At 43.0% G+C, this 23,769-nt stretch overlaps 1 protein-coding gene across 4 annotated transcripts in view; it reads right to left on the bottom strand.

Annotated features, from left to right (window-relative positions):
- DIS3L2 (DIS3 like 3'-5' exoribonuclease 2) overlaps positions 1-23,769 on the bottom strand; it is a 317,418-nt gene that overhangs the window by 88,907 nt on the left and 204,742 nt on the right. For all 4 annotated transcript variants that reach the window (XM_084779161.1, XM_084779164.1, XM_084779163.1 and 1 more), the window contains one exon: positions 1,545-1,657. In XM_084779161.1, the coding sequence (XP_084635287.1) occupies positions 1,545-1,657 (113 nt within the window). The remainder of the gene's footprint in view (positions 1-1,544; positions 1,658-23,769) is intronic.

The raw sequence follows: 23,769 nt of genomic DNA, 5'->3' as shown, positions 1-23,769 counted from the left end.
ATTTGGGCACTCCGGTAATCATTCTAGCTAAAATAAACAGGGAGCTGGAGTGGGAGCAGCCAATTTATGAGGACACACAGTTTGTAAGGCAAAGTTCATGGCCTTGTACTCCCCTGCCAACAGTGTGGGCACACAGGCAGCTTGGAGTGGAGAGAGAATAGGAAGCTGTGCCCCTTCCCTTGGTGATGACATTTGGAAACTCTCAGAATGGAGTAGGTGTGGCACCTGGCTCGTCTCTGGTCCCTGAGAACTGGGGCCAAGCAAGCAATATCCAGCTCCCAGAATGCCGTGGGATGTGTTGGCAGGAGTAGGGGCAGACATTTTATCTTGGTACAGTCAATGATCAAATACCAAAAGTTATGCTCTAGAGCATGGGATTAGGAAGAGAAGTTTGAAGCTGTTGAGTTCATGGGAACTAGACGGGAAGTGAACATCAAGAAATAAGATGAGCCAAAATGAGCAGAAGAACAGACTGTCAGAGAACAAAAAGGGCTGGAAGAATCCATGAATTACAGTGGAAGAGAGTCATGTATATTCTTTAATTTACAGCTGTCTTCAGGCCTACTGCAATGCCTAGTAGACACTTGGTACCGAGTAAATACTTATAAAAGGGATAGATTCTCATAGTTACTTGTAGGGATTTGCTAGCTACATATGATGAAATAGATGTATCTTTCTCTACCTGCCTGTGCATGTGTGGGAAACCAAAGGTCAACATTGGGCATTTTCCTCTATTATTCTCCACCTTATTCTTTGAGATAAAACTTTTTCACCAAACCCCAAACACACTGCTTTGTTAGACTTGCTGGCCGGTGAGTTTTGGGGAACAGTCTCCCTCCATTCCCACTCATGTTAGTATTACAGATGCATGTCATCATACCCAGCTTTTATGTGGGTGCTGGGGATTTGAACTCAGGTCTTTATGCTTGCATGGCCGACATTTTACTTATTGAGTCATCTCCCAGCCTTTAGAAGGGATGTAATTTCTTCCTTTCATAGCTGAAGTGAGGAGCATGTAACAGCAGAGAATCTGTGTTGGGGGCTCCGTGGGCCACCTGAAAGTACAGGTCAGGACAGGCTTGATGGCCACATTTAGAACAATTTCTCAAAGGTCTACTGTAGATGGTAAATTGTCATCCCACTCTGTGGCTATGGTGTGAGTGCGGGCACAATAACACAAAAGATTGGATGTGGCTGGATCTTAACCAAACTATACAAAAACCAGCAGCTAGTGTGGGCTGTCCCCTAGGCCCTTCTTTGGAGCAATAGTTTGAAAGCAATTATTTTCCCTCATTTTTTTTTGAAGCCGACCACTGTTGGAGGTACTTGTGTGACAAGGCTACTCTGAAGATGAGGCCTGAGATGAAAGCTTTGGCTTCTTTCAAGAAACTTTGCAGCAGCAGAGGGCAAACATATTCCCAGTGCCAAGCCCGTATTTTAGACCTTACTAGATCTAAGAAAAGACACGTTCTTTACAAACTAAAAACAAAGAATAGTAAGTGGGCACACTTAGTGAAATCTAGAAACTCAAAGCTGATTTGTACCTTCTGAACCAAGTAGACACTTGTGGCTCTCTCAGCAGCCACCTGATCCAGAGAGGATCCCTCAGGGACGAAGTAACTCACGTCGGCAATGTGGACGCCCACTTCAAAGGTGCCTGTAAGTGAAGAAGAAGGAGTGTCAGCCCGCTTGGAGGGTCAGCAGAATTCCTCCTGGGATCCTTTCTAGGGTGCCTGTCATAGCCACAGGCTCAGGCCCTGAAGCATGGGTAACCGTTCTAGTTTTGCCAGTTACTTCCAGCTCCTGTGACTTGTGCTGGTGTCACCTTCCTCATCCTGTACCAAACAGATGGAGAGAATTTTACCATAAACAGATCAGAGGACCATTTTCACAAGCTATTTCTTATTTCTAAAGGCTTCTTTGTGTAAATCCATCATCACATTTGAAAAAGACAGGCCTAGTATAGAACCAATAGTTTGCTTGTTCCTCTCTCCTGCCCTTCCTTCCAATAGCCCAACCCCTACAAGGGCCACCAAAGAGGTAGTACCCAAGTTTGTGGGACTGTCTCTTAGGGCCACAGGAGAAGTAGTTTGTTGGTTGGTTGTTTTGAGACAGGGTTTCTCTGTATAGGCTTGGCTGTCATGGACTTGCTTTGTAGACCAGGCTGGCATCCAATTCACAGAGATCCACCTGCCTCTGCTTCCCCAAGTGCTAGGATCATAGGCGCCCCCACTGTGCCTGGCTGGAGAAGTAGTTTATAAACTTAAGATTTGCTCTGGAATGTCCTGTTAATCAACTTTCAAATATGACATGCCGTATAAACATACATACATGTGCATATGCACATATGTAATACATACATGGATATACTTATGTGCTTATGGAAATACACAAAATGGACAGTATCTTGGAACAACATGCTCATAAAATAGGCATTTAACTTGGAGAAAGGTAGATACACTGAAGATACAAGCACAGGCTGAATGTGCTTAAATTAAGTATGCACCTAACCCAATTCCCTATATTCCATCCCTGTGGACAGTGACTATTCTTGGCATAGGCACATGACACACATAGACTGAGCCTGTTTTTTGAGGACCAAGATGGGCATCATCTAAGAGGGTTTCTCCTGTGAACTCATAAGCCTGCAGTTGCTAGGAACCACCTTCATCTGCATACTCAAATCAACATAGAAAATAACAAGTTTAAGAAATAGGGGAAAACCCAAGGTGACCTCATATGAACTCCAGGATCCAGCTGAGGTTGAACCTAGTCCATTTGTGTACTTGGCCATTCCTGAGCTAATGAATACTCTTTTGGTTCTGACTCATTGAGAGTCCCATCTGATATCAAGGAGCTTATTAGCACACCCCCATTTGCTCCTTTGGTGACCTGTGTGACTGGTCCTAAAGTACCAGACAGTCTTAAATTTTTAAAAATTACATTCTTATTTATATGTACGTGTGTGCATGGGTTGGGGGTGAGCATGCCATAGTGTACATGTGAATGTTAGAGGAAAATTTGAGGGAATCAGTTTTTTTTTTTCCCTTTCACTACGTGAACCTGGGGATCGAACTTACATCATTAGACCTAGGCATAGGAGCCTTTACCACTGAACCATCTCACTGGCCCATCAGATATTTTATATGGAAATATTTATAGCTTTCACTGCTTTTCTATTCTTCTTTCAGTAAGGGGTAATTCTTACCTTAGTGTTTTTAAATGGGGGTGCTTAAAATAAGGGCTAAGACTTATTCTTCAATTGTCTGGACACACAGAGGTCCTCCCACTGAGTGTTCTTTGGGTTTTTCTACACAGCCTTATAGCATTTACAAAGGAGAGGCTAAGTCTAAGGTAGTGCGAAGGCTGCTATGGGGTGGTGCATTCAATCAGCTTATCTTCCACATGGCAAAGGCTGGCTGGGGAGCTGGGAGAAACCAGCCTAGCTCTAAGTTGGGCAGCCTCACTCTGACAGAAACACAGCAATGTTGCTGGGTCACGGGGTGCGGTGAACCCACCCGTGATGCCTGGTGCTCTAGGAACTTTACTCCAAGCGACCACAGGCAGAAGTCTCAGATGGCTCAGTTTCTAAATTCTAATATTTTAAGTATTTAAAACCAACACTTGAAGAAGGTAAAATAAAGGGTCTTCTTTTGAAATCAGGATATAATATATGGGCCTCACAGGTAAATATTGACTAAAGGAAAAGAGAGATGACTATTACATCATGATATAAACCATAATTTTAAACTCGGGCTCTGTGTTACTATACATGAACTTTCTGAACTTAGCGAAAATTGACAAACTGACAAAGAGTTCATTACAGGAGATAAAACATGGTGGAAGCCAACCAAAATATATTTGAGGTACTTGAATTTCATTCTGAATTCCCTGCAGAGCCTCTCAACCCAGCAAAAGATACGCTCTTACTCTCTACTTTGAACATTTTTTATGAAAACCCTAAATAAATATTTTATTACATATATTTTCATAATGTGAACTTGCAGAACTCTTGAGACAGTGGCACTGAGGTTTTTATTCTATGAAAGAAAATAATGTACCTCAAAAGGTCAGGCATGATAGCATCTGCTGTCAGGACACTGAGGACTAGTGTTATGTTTTTTAAAATGCTCCCTCTTAATGTCTATTAAAATAATATAAAACTATTCTTTAAAAATGAAAAAAGATGGTTTTCTATCTACTGGGGCAAAGGGGCCTCCCATGAGTTTTGAGGAGCAGTAAGAAAGACTTCCTCAAGGCCATTCATGCCTGCCCCACTTTGTACAGAGGCTGCAAAGCTTAGAGGAATACAAACATTCCTTTGAATGAACTGAGGAGAATAGCAAACCTCTTCACTCATGTAAAATACTAATAGACTAGAGCTAGGGCGTAGAGAGCAGTTTCCCAGCTGCTGCAACTACTTCTTAGCAGTGTCCTTGCCATATCATCAGGGTGGGGCCATCCTCAAGGTGAGGTTGGGAGCCGCCTGAGAGCGTTTTGAAAGAGCACATGTGCTCTTAACTGCCGAGTTGTCTCTCTAGCTTCAACAATGGGCTCTGTTGCATAAACCCATGATACACAGAATGAAGTCTCTTGTTGATGCCAGCATTAGGCATCCATACATGGACATTCCTGCTTTGAAGGAGGACTGGGCCTAACGAAAGTAGTAGATACACTGATATGACAGGGGACAAAAGCTATGGGAGTGAGTTGAAGTGTAACCGATGGGAAAATAGGTAAGTGTTTTGTAATCTATGACAACTACATTAACATAATATTAGCAATGATGTTCATAAAAATGCTAATCAGGGCTGGAGATTTGTCTCAATGATGTGTCATTTGCCTATTGTGCACAAAGCCCTGGGTTCAATCCTGTCCCTTCAAATGCTAATCAGAATAGCAGGAATAACAACCTTTAAAATATATCTCTGTGCCTGGGCCCCTGTGTACAATCTAACATTGACAAAACCACACCCAACAGATTGCAAGGATAAATCACCTGAGGCTGGCAGAGGCTGCAAATCACTGGCCCAACATAGCCCAGCCAGGAAGTGATAAACCCTAATTCCAAGGCAGCTTGACTCCTGAGCTTTTGTTTCTTTTATGTACCACCCCACTCCCTCCACATCTACAACCCCTACCCACAGTCACTTCCAGGACAAGATGAAACAACCTAATTTTCTGTCTCAATGGGCCACAGCTCAAAAGCCCTCTCTATCATTCATGACTCAAGGGAAGCCACATTCTTAGCTTTGGATTCAGAAGTCCTTTTCCTAGCCTTGTTCACAGCCACACCCCTGTCCCTGAGGGCTCTTTTGGTTCTCACTGCCAAGCTCCTTAACCACTTGTAGCAGGGCCTGATTATGGAACAACCACTAAGCCATTGACTCCAGTTCTCTTTAATTAGAAGAGTAAGTCCTGGAAACCCCAGCAGTTCCTTTCTAAATCTCGAGTTGACAGTCAGCTTTAGGTGGAAGCAGAGTGCTTGCCTTAACTACCAGAGGCTTGGCCAGCATCGAGGACTGGCCAGCAGAAGGGGGGGGGGGGGAGGGGGAGATGGAGGCATTGGCTGGCTTTCCTCAGTTAGGGCAAAACTAGGCCCTTACAGACCTGGGTCACTTGAGTGTGCCTGCACCACTACTGAGAATGGGCCTTGGTGACACAGGACCTTCCTAGCCCCAGCACAATACTCCTCAGAGAAAAATAGTACGTGATGTCATAAACTGAGTATTGTGTCCTCTCTGGACCCTAATCCCCAGTGTGACAGAGTCAGAAGATGGGACTTTTGGGGGAGTGATTGGGCCTTGAGGTCAGAGTCTACACCAATGAGATTAGGGTCCTCATAAAAGAGATCCCAGGGCCTGAGAATGTATCTCACTAGTAGTGTCTTTGCTTGGAAAGCTCAAAGCCATAGGTTTGACCCTGGAAAGAAAGACTACCTCCCCTACTCCCAAATCCCAGTATCCAAAACAGTGGTGTCCTTGTCCCTTCCACCATGCAAACACAGGCAGTGATGCTGTCTATGAACTAGGACGTGGGTTCTCACCAGACACAGGGCTTCCAGTGCCTTGACCTTGACCTTCCCAGTCTCTGCAACTGTGAGACACAAGTTACTGTCATGCATGAGCCACAGAGCACTTTGTTGAACAGAGGCATGTGCTGGTGGGTCACTAACGAGCTGTGCCACTCCATCCTGAGATTACAAGAGTGTCTGAATCCTGGGGACTTCTCCTTCTCACTCTTCCTCTGCTTGTCCCACCCATGCCTTTGGGCCATGCCTCAGAGCTTTGCCAAGCTAACTTCTCTGCTAAGTCCACTTTCCCTGCACTGTTCAATTTACGCAGTTGTGGGCTTCCATCTCTTCACCCCATTCCACCCATCTAGGCCTCTCTGAGCTCAGGTTGCACCAGTCTACTAGTAAGTGCTATTTAGCTGCCCCAAAGGCACCTCACATGACTTCTCCATAGCAAATCCATTTCCTCTTCCTGTTCCAGGTAGTAGGATCCCCCCAGCCAACTACAACAACAAAGGCACCTTGATGGAGCAACTGAACCCAGGACCCACTCAGGCCTCTGCTGACCAGTCCCACTGCACTCTACTTTCCCAGCTTCTCTCAGCTGCCCAGATCTCTTTCCCTCAGCCCCACTTTATTAGAACGACCATCACTTCCTTTAAGGAAGACCTTCCAAGTTCCTCCTTGCTCCCTGCCACTGCACACAGCCAACTGTCACACAAAAGACAGTGTGTGAAAGAAGCACAGGCCTGCCTATCACGCTGGGGATCCTGCTGCTTTGACTCTCCCACTCCTCTCAGTATACTGTCTTTTCGCTACATGGCAACTAACTGGGAACCAACAAAGTTCCTCCTCACGCTCCTCACACCTGTCTCTCCCAAGCCTGGAGCTCCAGCTTCTCTCTTCTCCCCGCTCCCCCCACACCCCACCCCCCGCCCGCCCCCGTGTGTGTGTGTGTGTGTGTGTGTGTGTGTGTGTGTGTGTGTGTGTGTACACACATCACACTCTAATGGTAAGTGAGAGAGGGCGTTCTCTGGCAGGACTGTCCTGAAGACCTAGACCAAGCTACACTGTTACCCCTTTCTGTGCCTTCCTGCAGCTTCTTACTGCCCCTCCCCCAGCACCAGTTACCACGTGCTCAGTACCAGCTGCTTCCCAGTCCTGCAATCAGCTTGAAGGACAAAGAAAAGGCTTGATGTATAGGCAGCGTTTCACAACAACTGAATGAGCAGGAAGGTAAAACAAAGGCCCTAAGGCAGGCAGGGTGGGGACAGTGACTGCTTGCTCTACAAGTTCCCCTGCAGCACCAGGTGTCCCTTGGTGGTTTGTGCACAGAGTATCCAGTCCGATCCTTCATCCTTTAGGTTGACTTCAAAGTCAGGACTTGCCAGTGTCGACTTCATCCTTATATCCAGTGGCACATATGTATTCCGCCCTCCTCTTTCAAAGCCAAAACACATTTCCCTAGAATTTTTATTTACTGCTCTAGTTCCTGCTTAAAGGCTGCCCAGAACAAGCCCATGTCCTTAGGGGACAAAAAAATCTGTCTAAAAGAAAGAGGGGAACAGGGTTGGGCAGAGAGTAGCAACAGCTGTGACTGCTGTCAGCGCATGGAGCTTCTGGAGCTCCTCCTTCAGGTGAGACACAGCTTGACTGTGATTATCCCACAATCCTGGCACTCTTTGCAACACATTCTTGACAATGACCACCACTCATTCAGACATTTGACAAATGCTGTAAAGCTCCCATGTACATGTTAAATATTTTTTCAGGGGCTATGGCATAGTCATAAAGAAGGACAACACGGTCCTTTCTATGGAGCTTGTATTCTATTGAAAAAAGAATAGCAGCAAGCAAGTCAATAACGAGATTAAGAAGTCTACCGTAGACTTTGGATGAAGTAACAACATGGGGGGAATGCTTGGCATGTCTTCACCAAATCTTGCAAGGTAGAATGGCTGGCAGGGCATATTCAGAACAAAGGGCTCAGGGCAGGATGACCTTGAGGAGCTAAGAAATGCAGAGATGGTGAGGAGGAAGGAGAAGGTAGGACACAGACATCTAGTGATGCAGATAGGCATGCTGGATCAGGATGAAGCTTGTAGCTTCCATCTCAACTGTGATGGGAAGCCACTGAGAACAGCAGCAGGAGACGAACAGATCTTACTTAACTGAGCACAACAGGTTTACATTCTCTTCGCTGCTGGCCTCACTCTGTGTACCATGGGTCTACTGTTGGGGTTTATGGTGATACAAAACTGCAAACAGTAATCCCAAAGAAGGGTTTGCTCCCTGAAGAATGGTGTTGCAAGGCAAAGAGATGAGCTGTCGGATGAGTTGTCTGCGTAGTAAGCACAAGCAGAGGATGAGTGCCAGCATCACCTGCAGGACTCTCTTTCTGCCCAGCAGCAGATGCTGGACTTAGATGGGCTCCCATCCAGCCTGTGATGAGAACACACTGCTCTTGGGGATTACCCTCCTGCTCTCATGGCCAGTGTCTCCACCCTATAAGCCTTCAGAAGGAGAGAAAAATGGCTGGAGAGCTCAGAAATGATACACTGACCAGAGGGGCTGAGAGACCACGGGCAGCAAAAACAGCTTCACTTTGGGGTAACTTATGCAGCCCTGGCCTTGCTTGGTTCTTCTGAAGTTTTGAGACAGACTAAACATCTGACAAACAATTGGGTTTACATCACCTTTAGCCACACAATAAACTCCCTCTTTTAGCTAGGACAAGGAAAGTCTCGCTGACTTTGGTGGAAACACTGACGGAGTTGCTAGGTAAGAGGGACAATTCAAACTGACGAATTCCAGTTCCATGCGGTATTTCGTTATGTAATCTCCTCATACAAAAGTTGACCACCGGGATGGCATGCCATGGCAGCACTCCATGGCTGTGACGTGGTGAGGATTTGAGGCTATTTCTTAAACTTAGAAGGAGTTGAAGTAATGAAAAATTCCAGGACACATAAATCTGAACGTAATGCAAGGTCCGTGTGCATGAGAAGGGTGCTGTCTGGCATGGCTGCTCAGGTGCCCCTCAATGCCATGCCTGGAAGGGTTTATACATTTTCTTTTTCTTAAGTTTTTTTTTTCTTTTTGCTACCCATCAAGGGGTTAAAGAGAACCTCTAGTTACAAACTCCTTAACTGGTAAGCTCACCTTCAGGAACCACGCAGCTTAAAGAACTTTTCCCCTTCACTGTTAAAAGGACTCTATCAATCTGCAATTACTCAACAAAACTGCCCACACAGCAATTTTTGTCATGTTCAATCTAATTCTCAGGAATCTCAGTTTAAATTTATACGAACAGCATGGAAGAGGAACACCCAGGTAGTAAATTCCATTTTTTTCCTTCCAAATGATTTGAGCAATGGTCTCCTTCATTAACAGGAAGGAGGACGAGGAGCTGAACATGTAAGGCTGGCACAGGCAATGTCTGGGAATTTCCAGGTGGTCTCCAAAGTGAGTGGGGAAAGCCTGGGTCATCCGGTCAGGCCTGGGACAGAGCAGCAAGCACACACATCTGATCCTTCCTCAATGCCAAGACAGTGAAGCTTAGGGGTGGGAAGGACCCTTGAAGGTGGTTACAAACTCAGAGTGTGAAAGCAACAAAAGCCAGGGGAGGGTAGGTGGCTAGGGTGGAAATGGGGCAGATTGGCCATGTTCTAAGGGGTGCAGAAGTAACTATTCTGTCAGCTGGCTCTTGTGCATGTTCACTCCCCCCCCCCCCCCATCCCTCAAACTTGCAGGTGTGAAGCCAAGGAAATGAAAAAAAAAATTGAGTAGGACAAAATACAGTTAAGCAAAACTAGGCACAAGTTTTAAAAGAAAGAGAAGTCAAAGAAACAAAAGACGGTTATAGTTTGGGACAGAATGACAATGTCCCTAATGATGACGTCTGGATCTTGGGAAAATGAGATTATTCCTGACGTTGTGGTCCACATTTGTGTTTGTCTTCAGAGACATCAAAAACAAAAAACAAACAAGCAAACAAGAAACAAACAAACCAGGCTTAAAAGTTCTTGTAGAGAGAAAGAGATGAAGACGAATGATCTCTGAGTATGAGGGCTATGGATTTCTTCATGCTTAAAAGTAATTCTAATTTTTCCACAATAAATGTCTTTCTTGTTTAAGTTTTACATTACTTTTTAAATGCACTGACAAAATACTGCATTCACCCCAACTTGCTTCCATATGACTTTGAGTCCATGGGACACACACTGCTCCCTGCAAGCCTAAGCAGGACACCATGAGCTAGGGTGCCAGCATCCTTGACAATTCTCTTGATGGACTGTGGCAACTAAACCACTTTGCCAGCAGGCTCTGTAAAGGCACCCTCAGGCACTGGCAAACCCTGTCTAAGCAGAACAACTGTTTTCAAGCCTGACATGAGACTCTAGTATCTATAGGCTTGTGACACTCACACCAAGCACTTTCAAACGTTTCTCAGGTGCCCATGTGAGCTGTCCCAGAGGCCGCGTCTCACTCTACTGTATGGTGTAGTGAGCACTGTTTGATCATCCTTCCTCCATCCTTTTCTCTCTCTGCACCACCTTTCTTGTGCTGTGGTTTCTGACAAAAGGTCTCACTTAACCCAAGACAGCCTCAAACCCAACTTGCTGTGTAGGTGTAGCAAAGTCTGGCCTGCAATTTTTGATCCTCCTATCTCAGCCTCAAAGGGCTGGGATTCCAGCAGGTTCCACCACACTCGGCCATTTGTGGATTTTTTTTTCTAGTTTCTCCTATTAACAAGATATAATTATTAGTTTCTAAAAGCAAACTTTAAAAGACACATAATTTTATACATCTCAAAGGAATATAGGTACCATTAAATATCTAGGCACTATATGCTAACTGTAATTATCCACTGCTTAATTCAATCTAAATCTTCCTTTCACTGGAAATTAAAATTTTCTTTATCACTTCAAATTCTGAGAGGCAAAAGCTCAACACTTTATATCTTAGTGATAAAAATTTGGAAGGGCTCTTCTCTCATTACAGAGACACTTTGCTGGGGAGGGGGTACGCTATTTCTAGTGATGTTAAGTAGCTTTTTCAATTTCATTCATTTATTTCTTTGCATAAAGGAGAAGCCATTTTCTGACTTCAAAGAAGAAGACAAAGCAAAAAAATTATACTCATAATTTATACATGGAAAAGATATAAATCTGCTACAAGAATAGAATATCAACTGTTCTCTGTGTATGCGTGTACAAACCCCTTCTATAAGTTTCTCTGTGGTGGCATCTATCACAGTAATATACAGTCCAGATTATAAATCTTTTCTTAACTTTTTTGGCTTTTTGAAACAGGGTCTCCTAGAGATTTGTCTTCCTCTGCCTCCCAGGACTGGGAGTACCACGCTAAACCTAATCTTTTTTTTTTTTTTGAATTTTAATATTTTTCCTTTTTTTGTTTTGTTTTATTAATTTGTTCAGATTACAACTCAATTGTTCTCCCATCACTTGTATCCTTCTGTTCCCCTCCTACTCTTCCACCCCCGCCCTATTACCCTCCCTTAGGTCCATGTCCAAGGGGGATCTCCTCCCCCACTTTATGGTTGCAGGCTAACAAGTCTCATCTTGGTAGTCTGTCTATTTGGAAAAAAGAGACCTAATCTTTTTTTTTTTTTTAAACTGTTCACTTCTCAGTGATGTCTTTATTTCATCAGCAAAAATTCAGGGTATGTTTTACAACAGTTATACCATATTTAGCTCTTATAATCAAATGCATCTCATGCTACATTTGAAAACAGTGTTTTTTTTTTTACATTTTAAAATTAATTTATTCATATTATATCTCTATTGCTAGCCCTTCCCCTGTTTCCTCCCATTCTTCCCTCCCTCCCACTTCCCCCCTTCTCCTTTCCCCTATGTCTGTGATTGAGGGAGACCTCCTCCCCCTATATATGCTCTTAGAATAGCGAGTCTCTTCTTGGTAACTTGCTATCCTTCCTCTGAGTGCCGCCAGGCCTCCCCATCTAGGGGACGTGGTCAGAAAAGGGGCACCAGAGTTTGTGTGAGAGTCAGATCTCACTCTCCACTCAACGGTGGAGAATATCATGTTCGTCGGCTAGGTCTTGGTAGGGGTTCGAAGTTTACTGCCTATATTCTCCTTGGCTGGTGCCTTACTTAGTTTGAGGAGGACCCCAGGACCCAGATCTGCCTGTCATAAAGTTCTTCTTGTAGGTTTCCAGGACCCTATGGGTCCTACTATTTCCCCATTCTTCCATGCTACTCTCGCCTAAAGTCTCAATAGGATGTCCTCTCCTCTGACCCACTTTCTTGGTAAGTAAAGTTTTTCATGGTACGCATCCCTTGGACTAGTGTTTTGATATAAGTGAGTATATACCGTTTGTCTCTTTTTGCTTCTGGGTGAACTCACTCATTATGATAATTTCTAGATCAATCCATTTGTCCACAAATTTCGGGAATTCCTTGTTTTTAATAGCTGAGTAGTACTCCATAGTGTAAATGTACCACAGTTTCTTAGTCCATTCTTCTACTGAGGGACACTTAGGCTGTTTCCATGTTCTGGCTATTATGAATAAAGCAGCTATGAACATGGTTGAGCATATGTCCCTGTTGTGTGGTAGGGCATTTACTGGGTATATTCCAAGGGGTGGGATAGCTGGGTCTTGAGGAAGCCCTATTCCCATTTTTCTGACATAGCGCCAGATAGCTTTCCAAAGTGGTTGTACTAGTTTGCATTCCCACCAGCAATGAAGGAGTGTTCCTCTCTCTCCACATCCTTGCCAACATGTGGTGTCATTTGAGTTTTTGATCTTAGCCATTCTGATGGGTGTAAGATGGAATCTTAGTGTCGGTTTTGATTTGCATTTCTCTGATGACTAACGAGGACAAGCATTTCTTTTAAGTGTTTCTCGACCATTTGATACTCCTCTGTTGAGAATTCTCTGTTTAATTCTGAGCCCCATTTTGCAATTGGGTTGTTTGGTTTTGTGGTGTTTAATTTCTTGAGTTCCTTATATATTTTGGATATTAGACCTTTGTCAGATGAAGGGTTGGTGAAGATCTTTTCCCAGTCTGTAGGCTGTCGCTTTGTTCTACTGACAGTGTCTCTTGCCTTACAGAAGCTTCTCAGCCTCATGAGGTCCCATTTATTAATTGTTGACATTAAGGCCTGGGCTGTTGGTGTACTGTTCAGGAAGTTGTTTCCTGTGCCTATGTGTCCCAGGCTCTTCCCCACTTTTTCCTCTAATTGAATTAATGTCTCTGCTTTTAAGTTGAGGTCTTTAATCCACTTGGACTTGAGTTTTGTGCATGGTGACAAATAAGGAGACATAATCTTTTAAGGATCATGTTTTTCATGCTCAGCTTTAGAAATCTTTGTCTCCCCTAGGGCTGCGAGGTTATTATTCTGCCATCTTCTTAACGTACCAGTGATTTACCTTTGGCATGTAGATGTGTCTCAGGGAGTTCATTTTTATGTGTGGTGTAAAGCAGGGCTCAAACCCACTCTTCTCTTATCTAGGCTACTCACTTGATCTAGTGCTACTTACCAGTCAAACCTTCTCGCCACTCCCCTGCAGTCAGAGCTGAGCTGAAAAGGCATGTGTACATGCACGTGCTTGGGATTTTCTATTGTGTTCACATCTCAGCTGCTTAATAGCAGCTCCACGTTTGTTCCTATAGTATAACTCTCAGTGTAATTCCAAGTTAAGTTTAATCTTTCTACTTTTGTAGTAATATTAATTATATTCATCAAACACTTACTGTTTATATGGTATAGTTCTACATCCCAGGGATTCCGGGGATTATTCAATGTTCCCAGCAATTCTGAGTAACTACTACTATGCTTGTTTCTAAGAATAGAGAATGTGGAGCTCAGAGAGCTAATTTTTCCCCTTGGAATAGGAACTCTGTTCTTTCTCATTTTGTTATAGTAGCTATAGTTATGCCCTATAAAAATGTTTCTCTCTTGATTTATTTATTTATTATGTGGGTATGCATTTTGTGCTCATGGCACACCTATGCAGCTTAAAGGGCAATTTGCAGGAAGTTGTTTCCTTCCGTCATGTTTGAGCTCTGAGAATTGAACTCAGGCCATCATGCCTGGCAGCAAGTGCCTTTACCAGATGACTGTCTTATTGTTTTTGTTGTTGTTTGTTTGTTTGTATTTGAGACAGATTGCATAGGTAATCCAGGCTGGCCTCCAAACTCCCAATCCTCTTTCCTCCACCTCCTTCTGAGTACTGGAATTGCAGGCATGCACCACAGTGCCAAGCTTGTAGTTTTATAGAAATCATCAGTAGAATATGCTACTGCTAGCACAGCTAAAGTAAGATCGTATTTTCTGCAACAACAGATATGAAGGGGAGATCCTTTATTTTAGTTTTTCATATACTTAGAAATTTGCAACTGGTAGAAACTTGCAACAATGTCTAGTTTAAACCACTACTTTATTGCTGAGGAAAGGATTTCAGGGACTCCCAGACATGCCTAAACTTCACGAGGCCATAAGGGTGAAGACAAGGTGGGCAGCCCATTCTTCTGCAACTATTCCAGTGTTCGCTTTGGCACCCTGCAATGCTCTCTTAAAATGCAATGGGAGTGTTGGGTCACTGGGCCTCCCCACTGGCTTCGAGGTTTACCTTGGTGCCAGATTCCTGACTAGTGGATGCCAGGTTATCTTGGCTTTAATGATCAAGGAACCTGGAACCAATCAGCAGAGCTGGACGCAGATGAACAGGCCAGGGTCCAAATTTGGTTTAACAAGGTGCACTGAGACATCCATGAAAAAAAGAGAATTTCCAAAGCCTGGACCCCACAGAAATCAGGCTAGCAAGATTTGAACGGAACATAGGAATAAGACTTGGAGGGGTGGAGCTGTCTCTCCACTTAATCTTTCCACTTATATCCTCTCTCAAAACAGGAGCGCATTGGCATGTATCCCAGAAACCCACTTTCATGCCAGAGCCCTTGCGTGGCTATTCAGTTATTTGGATATTTTGAGTAAAGGTACAATTAAGTAAAAAATGATCATCCATCAAGGACAGTTAGAGTTGTTCAGTCACTAGTGCCCCCCAGATGAATGGAGAAGACATGTACTTCCTTCTGAGCTGACTGGACCTACAGAATTTTCCGTTGCTCCTCCCAGATTCATCAAGGGCCTTGCTACCAAAATAAGGGTTGTCTGTGATTGAGTGCTTGAGTTGTCTGTGATTTGCCTGAGGTCAGAATGCCCTCTGACATAAGAGACTTCAAGAGGGGAAAAAAAAAATCAGTGTTTCAAAACTGGGATTAGAAATGACTTCCCATGGAAGAGGCGTAGGCGGAACAGTATTCAAAGCACAGGGCATCATGAAGATGTCAGAGACAAAGTCCAGAAGTGTATCCGAGCGGAAAATTGCCCTCAAGTGGAAATTTTCTCTTCCAAAATCTATTGAAGAGTGAATAAGATTCCCTTCTCAACACAAAGAACAGATTTTATACATAGTTTTTGGTGAAATTAAATAGTATGTGTAGGTCTTATGTTTTAGAGATGCACATGGCACATTTTCAAGAGATGAAAGATTATACTTTCCTAATTAGGGATGAGTTGCCTCTCAGCCCAGTATTCAATTTTAAGACAAGCACCCAATTGAATCACAGCATTTTAGGACTCATTTCATGGAAGTAGATGGACCAGGGAGGAGACTAGCTTGTGGGCAAAGAGATTATGGAGGGCTCAAGTCAGGCACAAACGTCAGAGGCCTAGAAGGCCCATATGGGAGAATCATGACAAGGCCAATAGATCAAAACTCAAGAAAAAAGAATTCCAGGTGAAAACAACAGGAGGGGTGGTTAGCCACTAAACCAGGCGGTAGGTAATCACATTGACTCTGAAGGGCCTGAAAGTACAGGCCTCTCTCAGAATTTGCTGGGGACTGGATACTCAAAGTTCTGTTTATAAAGTAATTCAGTAACTGAACACATTTATAAAATACAGATGTATCTGCACATAATCTATGCATATCCTTCTTTAATATCACCTCTAGGTACTTACAAAACCCAGCATGATATAAATGCGTTGTAAATAGTTATTGGCTGTATTGCTTAAGGAATAATGATGAGAGGAAAGCCTACATGTTCAGTGTGGATTCAACTTTTAAATCTGTGTTGGATGAGCTGCTAGACAAGAATGTGACAGTGCAGATGCTGAGATACACGTGTATTTGGCCCCACTGAGCCATCCTTGCAGGCAGTATAAGGTCAGTTCATACAGCAGTGCTGAGATACCGAAGACTAACTGGAAAGCTTGATTCCCATTCTGTGACTGATGTGGCAAGAGCTTGGGGCCCACCTTTCTAGCCCGTGTCAACAGAGCTTGTGAGAGGGCACTGGGGATACCTTCCAGGCATAGTAAAAGACACTGTTCATAGTAGTGGGAGCACAAGGGAATGCGGTTTCTTTCAAGCTGCTGATGTAGCAGAGGATGCTGGAGACTCAGTCTTTTACCACACAGTACAACCAGATGACCTGTTTCTCTTGTACTGCCAAGGCAGCATGCTAACAAGATAATTCATTTATTGTGGTTTGTAGAGCAGGCACAGGCACAGGAACATTCTTCTCCAAAGGAACGAGCCTCCCTAGTAATACTTTTCCCAGGAGGGATCAAGTCCTGAGACAGACTTTTCACAAAAGCTACCTAAGGTCTTTTTAGATGCTCTTAGGTCTAGACTTCTAAGGGGCAGATATGAAGGTGTTGGTGCTCACAATTTGGACCTAGCTTTTACTGCAGGGGACAGCAGGCCACTGCCTTCTCTAACTGTCTTCAGTTGTGCTTGAGGTAATGAACAAAGGTTAGGGGACCACCCTTGAAGTGAAGTGCTAACAGGAGCTGTCAACAACTGAAGCCAGCAAGCACAGGAGCATGCCCACAGGGAACAGGTACATGGGGACCAGCTGGCTGTCCACCTTTCTTCCCAGATGGTTTTTGGGGTATATAGGTTTCTTCTGCTAAAAAAAAAAAAGCCACTCCTCTTTTATGGTGTGGTCCCTTGTAATAACAGCTTCGAAACAACCCTGGGCTTACTTGCGAGGAACCAGGACAGCACAAGGTACATTCCAGAGTTAAGTGGCACTTGCATAGTTTCAGAAAAGTAGCACAAGTGGAAACCCCAAAGCCTAGAGAAGGGAACATTTGGAGCTCTTGTGTAGAAAGCTGTGATGGGATAAACAGCCACAAAGAGCTAGGTAAGACACATTCTTCAGGGCGCATTCGAGGACCACATTAAGTACACTCTGAATTGTGCCTTTCATCTGGTTGATCTTTGAATGGAGGGGAAGAAGAGAAGGAAACATGTTATAGTTAAACCTTAATATTTGACAATTGTATGATAAGAAACTTATCTAAAATTTCCAAATCTGTTTTTGTTGTTGTAATTGTTGAGCTTTTCTTAATACACTTTTTGCAATTAGTAATAAAATTATGATCTAAGCATCTGATTATATGATACTGATGATTTCTGAAATCTGTTTAATGGTTTAATTTTCTTTTTAAAAATCAATATTTATAATATTTTCCTGTGTGCTGAAAAACAATACTGTAGGTTCCAGCAGCTTCTGACAGAGCTGCCATGCATGCGGAGCCACTGTCCAGGCCTTGGCTACTCCTCCTCCCTGTGCCTGCTTTTGTTCTGGTGGTCCCAATACTGGCAAGAGAACTCAAAGTGTTCATGGCTATAGCCAGCTTTCTGCAGGAGAGCTTTGTGATAAAAGGGAGAGCCCAGTTCACCACATGGATATATACTAAGCACATTAAAGAGGGAAAGTCTATGCCAGTTGACACAACCCTCGGTTTACTAAACAGGGGGTGGGAGCCCAATTTTAATCTTTTGAAATTACACCTCAATTAATGGCTAGTAAAAATATATATCAGGGAAAATTATGTTTTTTCAAATTTCTGGTTGCACAGTAATCAATGAGTTCAGGTTTCAATTCTTCTTAGTTGTTATAGTGCTCACAAAACAAAGAAGGATATCAGCTAATTCTGTTTTTATTTTAAAAATTATATTTCTCATCGTATGTGTCTTCTGTGAGTAACTTTTTCATATGCTGATATATTCTACTTTTGTAATTACAATGTCCAAGGATTAGGGATTTCCATTCTTTCCTTTTGCAAAAGATTTCAATATTCCAATCTATTAATGAATTTGGAGGACCAAATTCTTTTTTAAAATATTTTATTAATTTATTCATATTACATCTCAATTGTTAGCCCATCCCTTGTATCCTCCCATTCCTCCCTCTTTACCCCTACTCCCCTCCCCTATGTCTGTGACTGAGGGGGACCTCCTCCCCCTATATATGCTCATAGGATATCAAGCTTGCTATCCTTCCCCTGAGTGCCACCAGGCCTCCCCATCCAGGGGACATGGTCAAATATGGGGCACCAGAGTTCGTGTGAAAGTCAGTCCCCACTTGCCATTCAACGGGGGAGAATGTCCTGTCCATTGGCTAGATCTGGGTAGGGGTTGGAAGTTTACTTCCTGTATTGTCCTTGGCTGGTGTCATAGTTTGAGCAGGACCCCTGCGCCCAGATCTGCCCATCATAATGTTCTTGTATGAACAAGAAACCTTCTTGTAGGTTTCTAGGACCCTCTGGATCTTTCTATTTCTCCATTCTCCCATGCTTCTCTCACCTAAAGTCCCAATAGAATGTCCTCCCCTCTGACCCACTTTCCTGGTAAGGGAAGACTTTCATGGGACATGTTCCTTGGGCTAGTGTCTAGATATAAGTGAGTATAAACCATTTAACTCTTTCCACTTCTGGGTGAACTCACTCATTATGATCATTTCTAGTTCAATCCACTTGTCCACAAATTTCAGGAATTCCTTGTTTTTAATAGCTGAGGAGTGTTCCATAGTGTAAATGTACCACAGTTTCTTTATCCATTCTTCTACTGAGGGACACTTAGGCTGTTCCCATGTTCTGTCTATTATGAATAAGGCTGCTATGAACATGGTTGAGCATATGTCCATGTTATGTGGTGGAGCATTTTCTGGGTATATTTCAAGGAGTGGAATGGCTGGGTCTTGCGGAAGCCCTATTCCCATTTTTCTGAGAAAGCGCCAGACAGATTTTCAAAGTGGTTCTACCAGTTTGCATTCCCACCAGCAATGAAGGAGTGTTCCTCTTTCTCCACATCCTTACCAGCATGTGGTATCACTTGAATTTTTTATTTTAGCCATTCTGATGGGTGTAAGATGGAGTCTCAGTGTAGTTTTGATTTGCATTTCTCTGATGACTAACAACATTGAGCATTTCTTTAAGTGTTTCTCAGCCATCTGATAATTCCTTTGTTGAGAATTCTGTTTAGTTCTGAGCCCCATTTCTTAATTGGGTTAGGGTTAGGGTTAGGGTTAGTGGCATTTAATTTCTTGAGTTCTTTATATATTTTAAATATTAGACCTTTGTCAGATGTAGGGTTGGTGAAGATCTTTTCCCAGTCTGTAGGCTGTCTCTTTATTCTGTTGACAGTGTCTCCTGCCTTACAGAAGCTTCTCAGCCTCATGAGGTCCCATTTATTAATTGTTGACCTTAAGGCCTGGGCTGTTGGTGTTCTGTTCAGGAAGTTGTCTCTTGTGCCAATGTGTTCCAGGCTTTTCCCCACTTTTTCCTCTAACCGATTTAATGTCTCTGCTTTTATGTTGAGGTATTTAATCCACTTGGACTTGAGTTTTGTGCATGGTGACAAATATGGATCTAATTGCATTTTTCTACATATAGACATCCTGTTAGACCAGCACCATTTGTTGAAGATGCTATCGTTTTTCCATTGAACAGATTTGGCTTCTTTGTCATGGAGGACCAAATTCAAAGGAACTTTTTGTGTAGTGAGTTCCTACTCAAGGTGTTTGGAAAACAAACTTATAAAGTGAATTTCTTGTAATGTTCTAAATATTTATCAAATAACCAGCTATTCCTATAGAAAGATGGGGTGTAGGCATTGACTTATTATAGCATGACAAAGCCATATGGCAGAGCATAGCCTTTGCTTCCATGGGTTGGGATGGGACATGAGGGGATGACACAATCTATGTGGCAGGGGTCACAGCTAGTGACTAGGGCGCCTTATGGTCTGTGATGTAGTGCTATTCATCGTTAAGCTGACACTAGCCAAATTCCTAGCAAGGGAGTCTGATCCACATGCTAGATTATATTAGTATGATTCAGGTCTCAGTTCAGTAACATTTCATGGGCTTTTGTTTTGTGTCTTAGACTAAGTGCAAAGTTAGAATAAACTAAAAAAAGGCAAATCTAATGGTTAAGTTTCCCATTTGTATTTTATTTTCCAGAATACTTTTCCTCATAGTTATTTTTAAGAGATTTAAAAATCACTGTAATTTGCACAGAAAATAATAACTGTATCTTACATTTAAGATGCATAATATGCATTTTCAAACAGTAAAGGTCTAGAAAAGCTTATTAGAGCAGATATTGGCTATGTGGCTTAAATTTTCTGTAATTTTACCAAACGTCTGGTCTGTTTAAAGTATTATTTCCTGAGAAAAGTATATGAAATTAACCCATAGCAATAAAAATTTTATTAATTCATCTTTGTATTTCTGGTAAGTTTTGTTTTATATGTTTTGAAGCCAATTGTTTATATGTATTTAGTGTTACTGTATTTTCTTGAAGTGGGCCTTTGTGACAATAACTTAGTGAGGCTTTCCATGTACTAATACTTTCTGCATTGAAGCCTGTTTGATCTATCCAAGTCCGAGCTGTCAGAGGCTATGGTACAGTGTAAGGTTCAGCAGTCCTCATTATCCTCAGAATAAGCAAACTAAATGTGTGTTACATGGACTCATCTTAAAATGCATTTCTAAGGTCAGCTACATTTTTTCTTGTATATGTATCTTGATGATGAGTACAGGTGCCTGTGGCAAGCAACTCCTCTGGAGCTGGAGTAATACACACTGGTGAGCTGCCTGACAAGGTACTGGGAACTGAACAGTACACGCTCTTTACTCTGAGCCATCTCAATAGCCACCCAGGCAGCTTTCTTTTTTAAATTTTAACTCTCAAATTTGGGTCTTAATATGTATATAAAAATATAAGACAAACTTCTGATACACTCATATACTAAGGGAATTTTATTTTGCTCAATGTTGATAACTTGACAGAAAGACTTTAGTTGAACTTCATACTGTGAAAATGGTCAAACAAAAGAAAGCCTATATCTACAAAAGACTTTATAAACAATTATGCTATCGAACAAGGTTTTTAAAACTTGCCCAATGATCCACTTCAGCACCTGAGTTTCCTTCCATCTCCTCCTCTAATTGGGTAACAGTATTAGAAACAATAAGCAAATAAACCAAGACAACTACACTACCTTACTTTAACTGTAAAGAAATGCTAAAAAAGTAGTTGCATGGGTTACAGGGAAATATGATACTCGAACCTTCAACTCTCCATAATCTCTTCATAAAATCCAACACACTTTTAAAAAAAAGAGCGTGAAGGATGGAGAAAGACATATAATTTAAACATAAACAGTTAGTTGGAGCATGTATAGCAATTTCAAAGTAGATATTGTAGATAAATGAGACACCACAGAAGAGTCAGTTTCCTGACAGCTACAAGGTAATTGGTTTCTGCACACTCTCACTGATACAAGGTTAGGGTTAGGGTTAGGGTTAGGGTTAGGGTTAGGGTTAGGGTTAGGGTTAGGGTTAGGGTTACGGTTAGAGTTAGGGTTAGGGTTAGGGGGTTAGAGTTAGGGTTAGGGCAAGGGCAAGGGTAGCCAATGTGATTCCAGGGTTGTCTTTTTTAAAACAGTAGGTTATATAGTGGGCAATGTGTTTATGACAGCAAGGGATAGAGAAGAAACAAGCTCAAAGGGAAGCCTGTCCTACAGCTCTTGTGGGCACACAGGGCAGACAGTGATGGAAAATCCAGCAGTCTCCAATACAGAACCAGGGGCAAGCAGGTCCCTTTGGATTTATGAAGACAGATGATGAGTGAGGACAACCTGGCTCACGAGGCTTTCTGAAGCCCTGCTGAGAGGCAGGAAGAAGAGACAGGGCAAGAAGCAGTGACATGACGGCAGCACAGACTGCTCCTTTATGTGCCTCAATAGAGGGAGTGCAGGTTCCTGAGCTGTGGCAGGACTGGGATAGGCTCAACAATGAAGGACAATATCTAAAGAACACTGTGTGTAGGGTCCTTACATTTGCAGTGGGGGAAGAATGTTGGCCTGGCCTTGGGGGCTGTGCTAAACATCTTCTCATGCAGAAGTTCCACGACTTTATTCTTTTCTGGTGGCAGATCCAGACACTCTAACTTGGCCTTTGGCTTTTTAAAACTGTCTCCACCCAGTCTGTGCATCAGGCTCTCTAACCTATGCCTGGTACACAGGGGTCAAGGTCTTGCTAGTTTCTACTTCCCTTTGCTTCTAAGGTTATCAGCTATGACAAGAATCTCTTGGCAAGTGTCACTCATAATTTATGGTGAAGTTGCTGAAGTAAGGAATGAACGCCTCTGTGAACACCTCACAGGAACTGCTTCTAATGCTGGCTCCTGGCTGACTGCTGTGGGCTTCCTGGGCAATCCTAGTAAGAGAATGGAATGAAAAGCTTACGATGGTTAGTGCTAATTTGCAGTTTGCCAGGACCTGGAATCACCAAGTAGACAGGTCACCAGATACTGTGAGGGATTATTTAGCCTCATGTCTTTGAAGTAACTGTGTAGTGAGAATTTTTGATCTCTTTAAAAAAACACAGAAATGCTATGGGAATATGTTTTTGTTTTAATCCCAGGTGTGGCATCTGGGGGACTGCTTCAGATTGTCCACAGCAGCTGACTACGATTTGCCTCGTGCTCTAGCAAGGGTGTGATTTTGCCAGCTGTAGATAGTTTCTGCAAGTGTATGACATTTGGAATTCTGGGACTTTTGAGAGTGTATATAAATGCTAGAGCCCCGAGAGGGGCTGTGGCAGCTGCTGCTGGTTGCTGGTTGCTGTTGCAGTTTGTCAAGAGGTCATGCGCAGAGATTAGAAGAATTTGAATATCCTGATGGCAAAGATCAAACTTGCCCCAAAGAATGCTAATGCCCCTAATCAGCAGGAGGTAGTCTAACAACGACAATGCCCCATTTCCCCTATATCCTTATCCTTCCTTCTTTCCTACCTAGTATGTGTGTTGGGGGGGGGGTAGGGTGGGGTGGAATGGAATTGGGAGGGGGGGATAAGTATAGAGAAGGGTGGAAGAGAGAAAAAGGAACCCACAAAGTAGCAAATGCTGGCTACAGAACTGTATTGATTAGATTAATTATGGTAGAAAGACACACACCTAAGTGGACAGTATCATTCTTTTGGCTTGGGTCCTGAACTGTATAAAAAGGAGAAATTAGCTAAGCACAAGCATTCATTGCTCCATTTCCTGATTGTAGATATGATATACCTTAAGCTCCTGCTGCCCTGATACCCTTGCCATGATGCACTGTGCCCTCGAACTGCAAGCTGAGATAAACCCTTTCTACCCTGAGTTGCTTTTGTCAGGGTATTTTATCACAGCAATAGGAAAATAAAAGACAGCTGGGCAATCAAGCAGCCTCGATAGGAGAAAGGTGCCTTGAGAGCAGAGGAAGACTGAACTCTTTTGAGGTATGCAGGCCGGAAGACATCCATTTCCTCATATTTTGCCAGGGGTGGGGCGGGCAGTGAGGATAGGTAGACAGGTGCCTATAAAAATGGATGGGTGTTTTGGTTTGAATTCCATGCTTCAGAAATGGGAACAGC

This window comes from Acomys minous (assembly GCF_964271855.1).
Source record: "Acomys minous genome assembly, chromosome: 4".
Lineage (NCBI taxonomy): Eukaryota > Metazoa > Chordata > Mammalia > Rodentia > Muridae > Acomys > Acomys minous.
The sequence above is the reverse complement of the archived record's forward strand: the minus strand, read 5'-3'. Positions and strand labels throughout refer to the sequence as shown.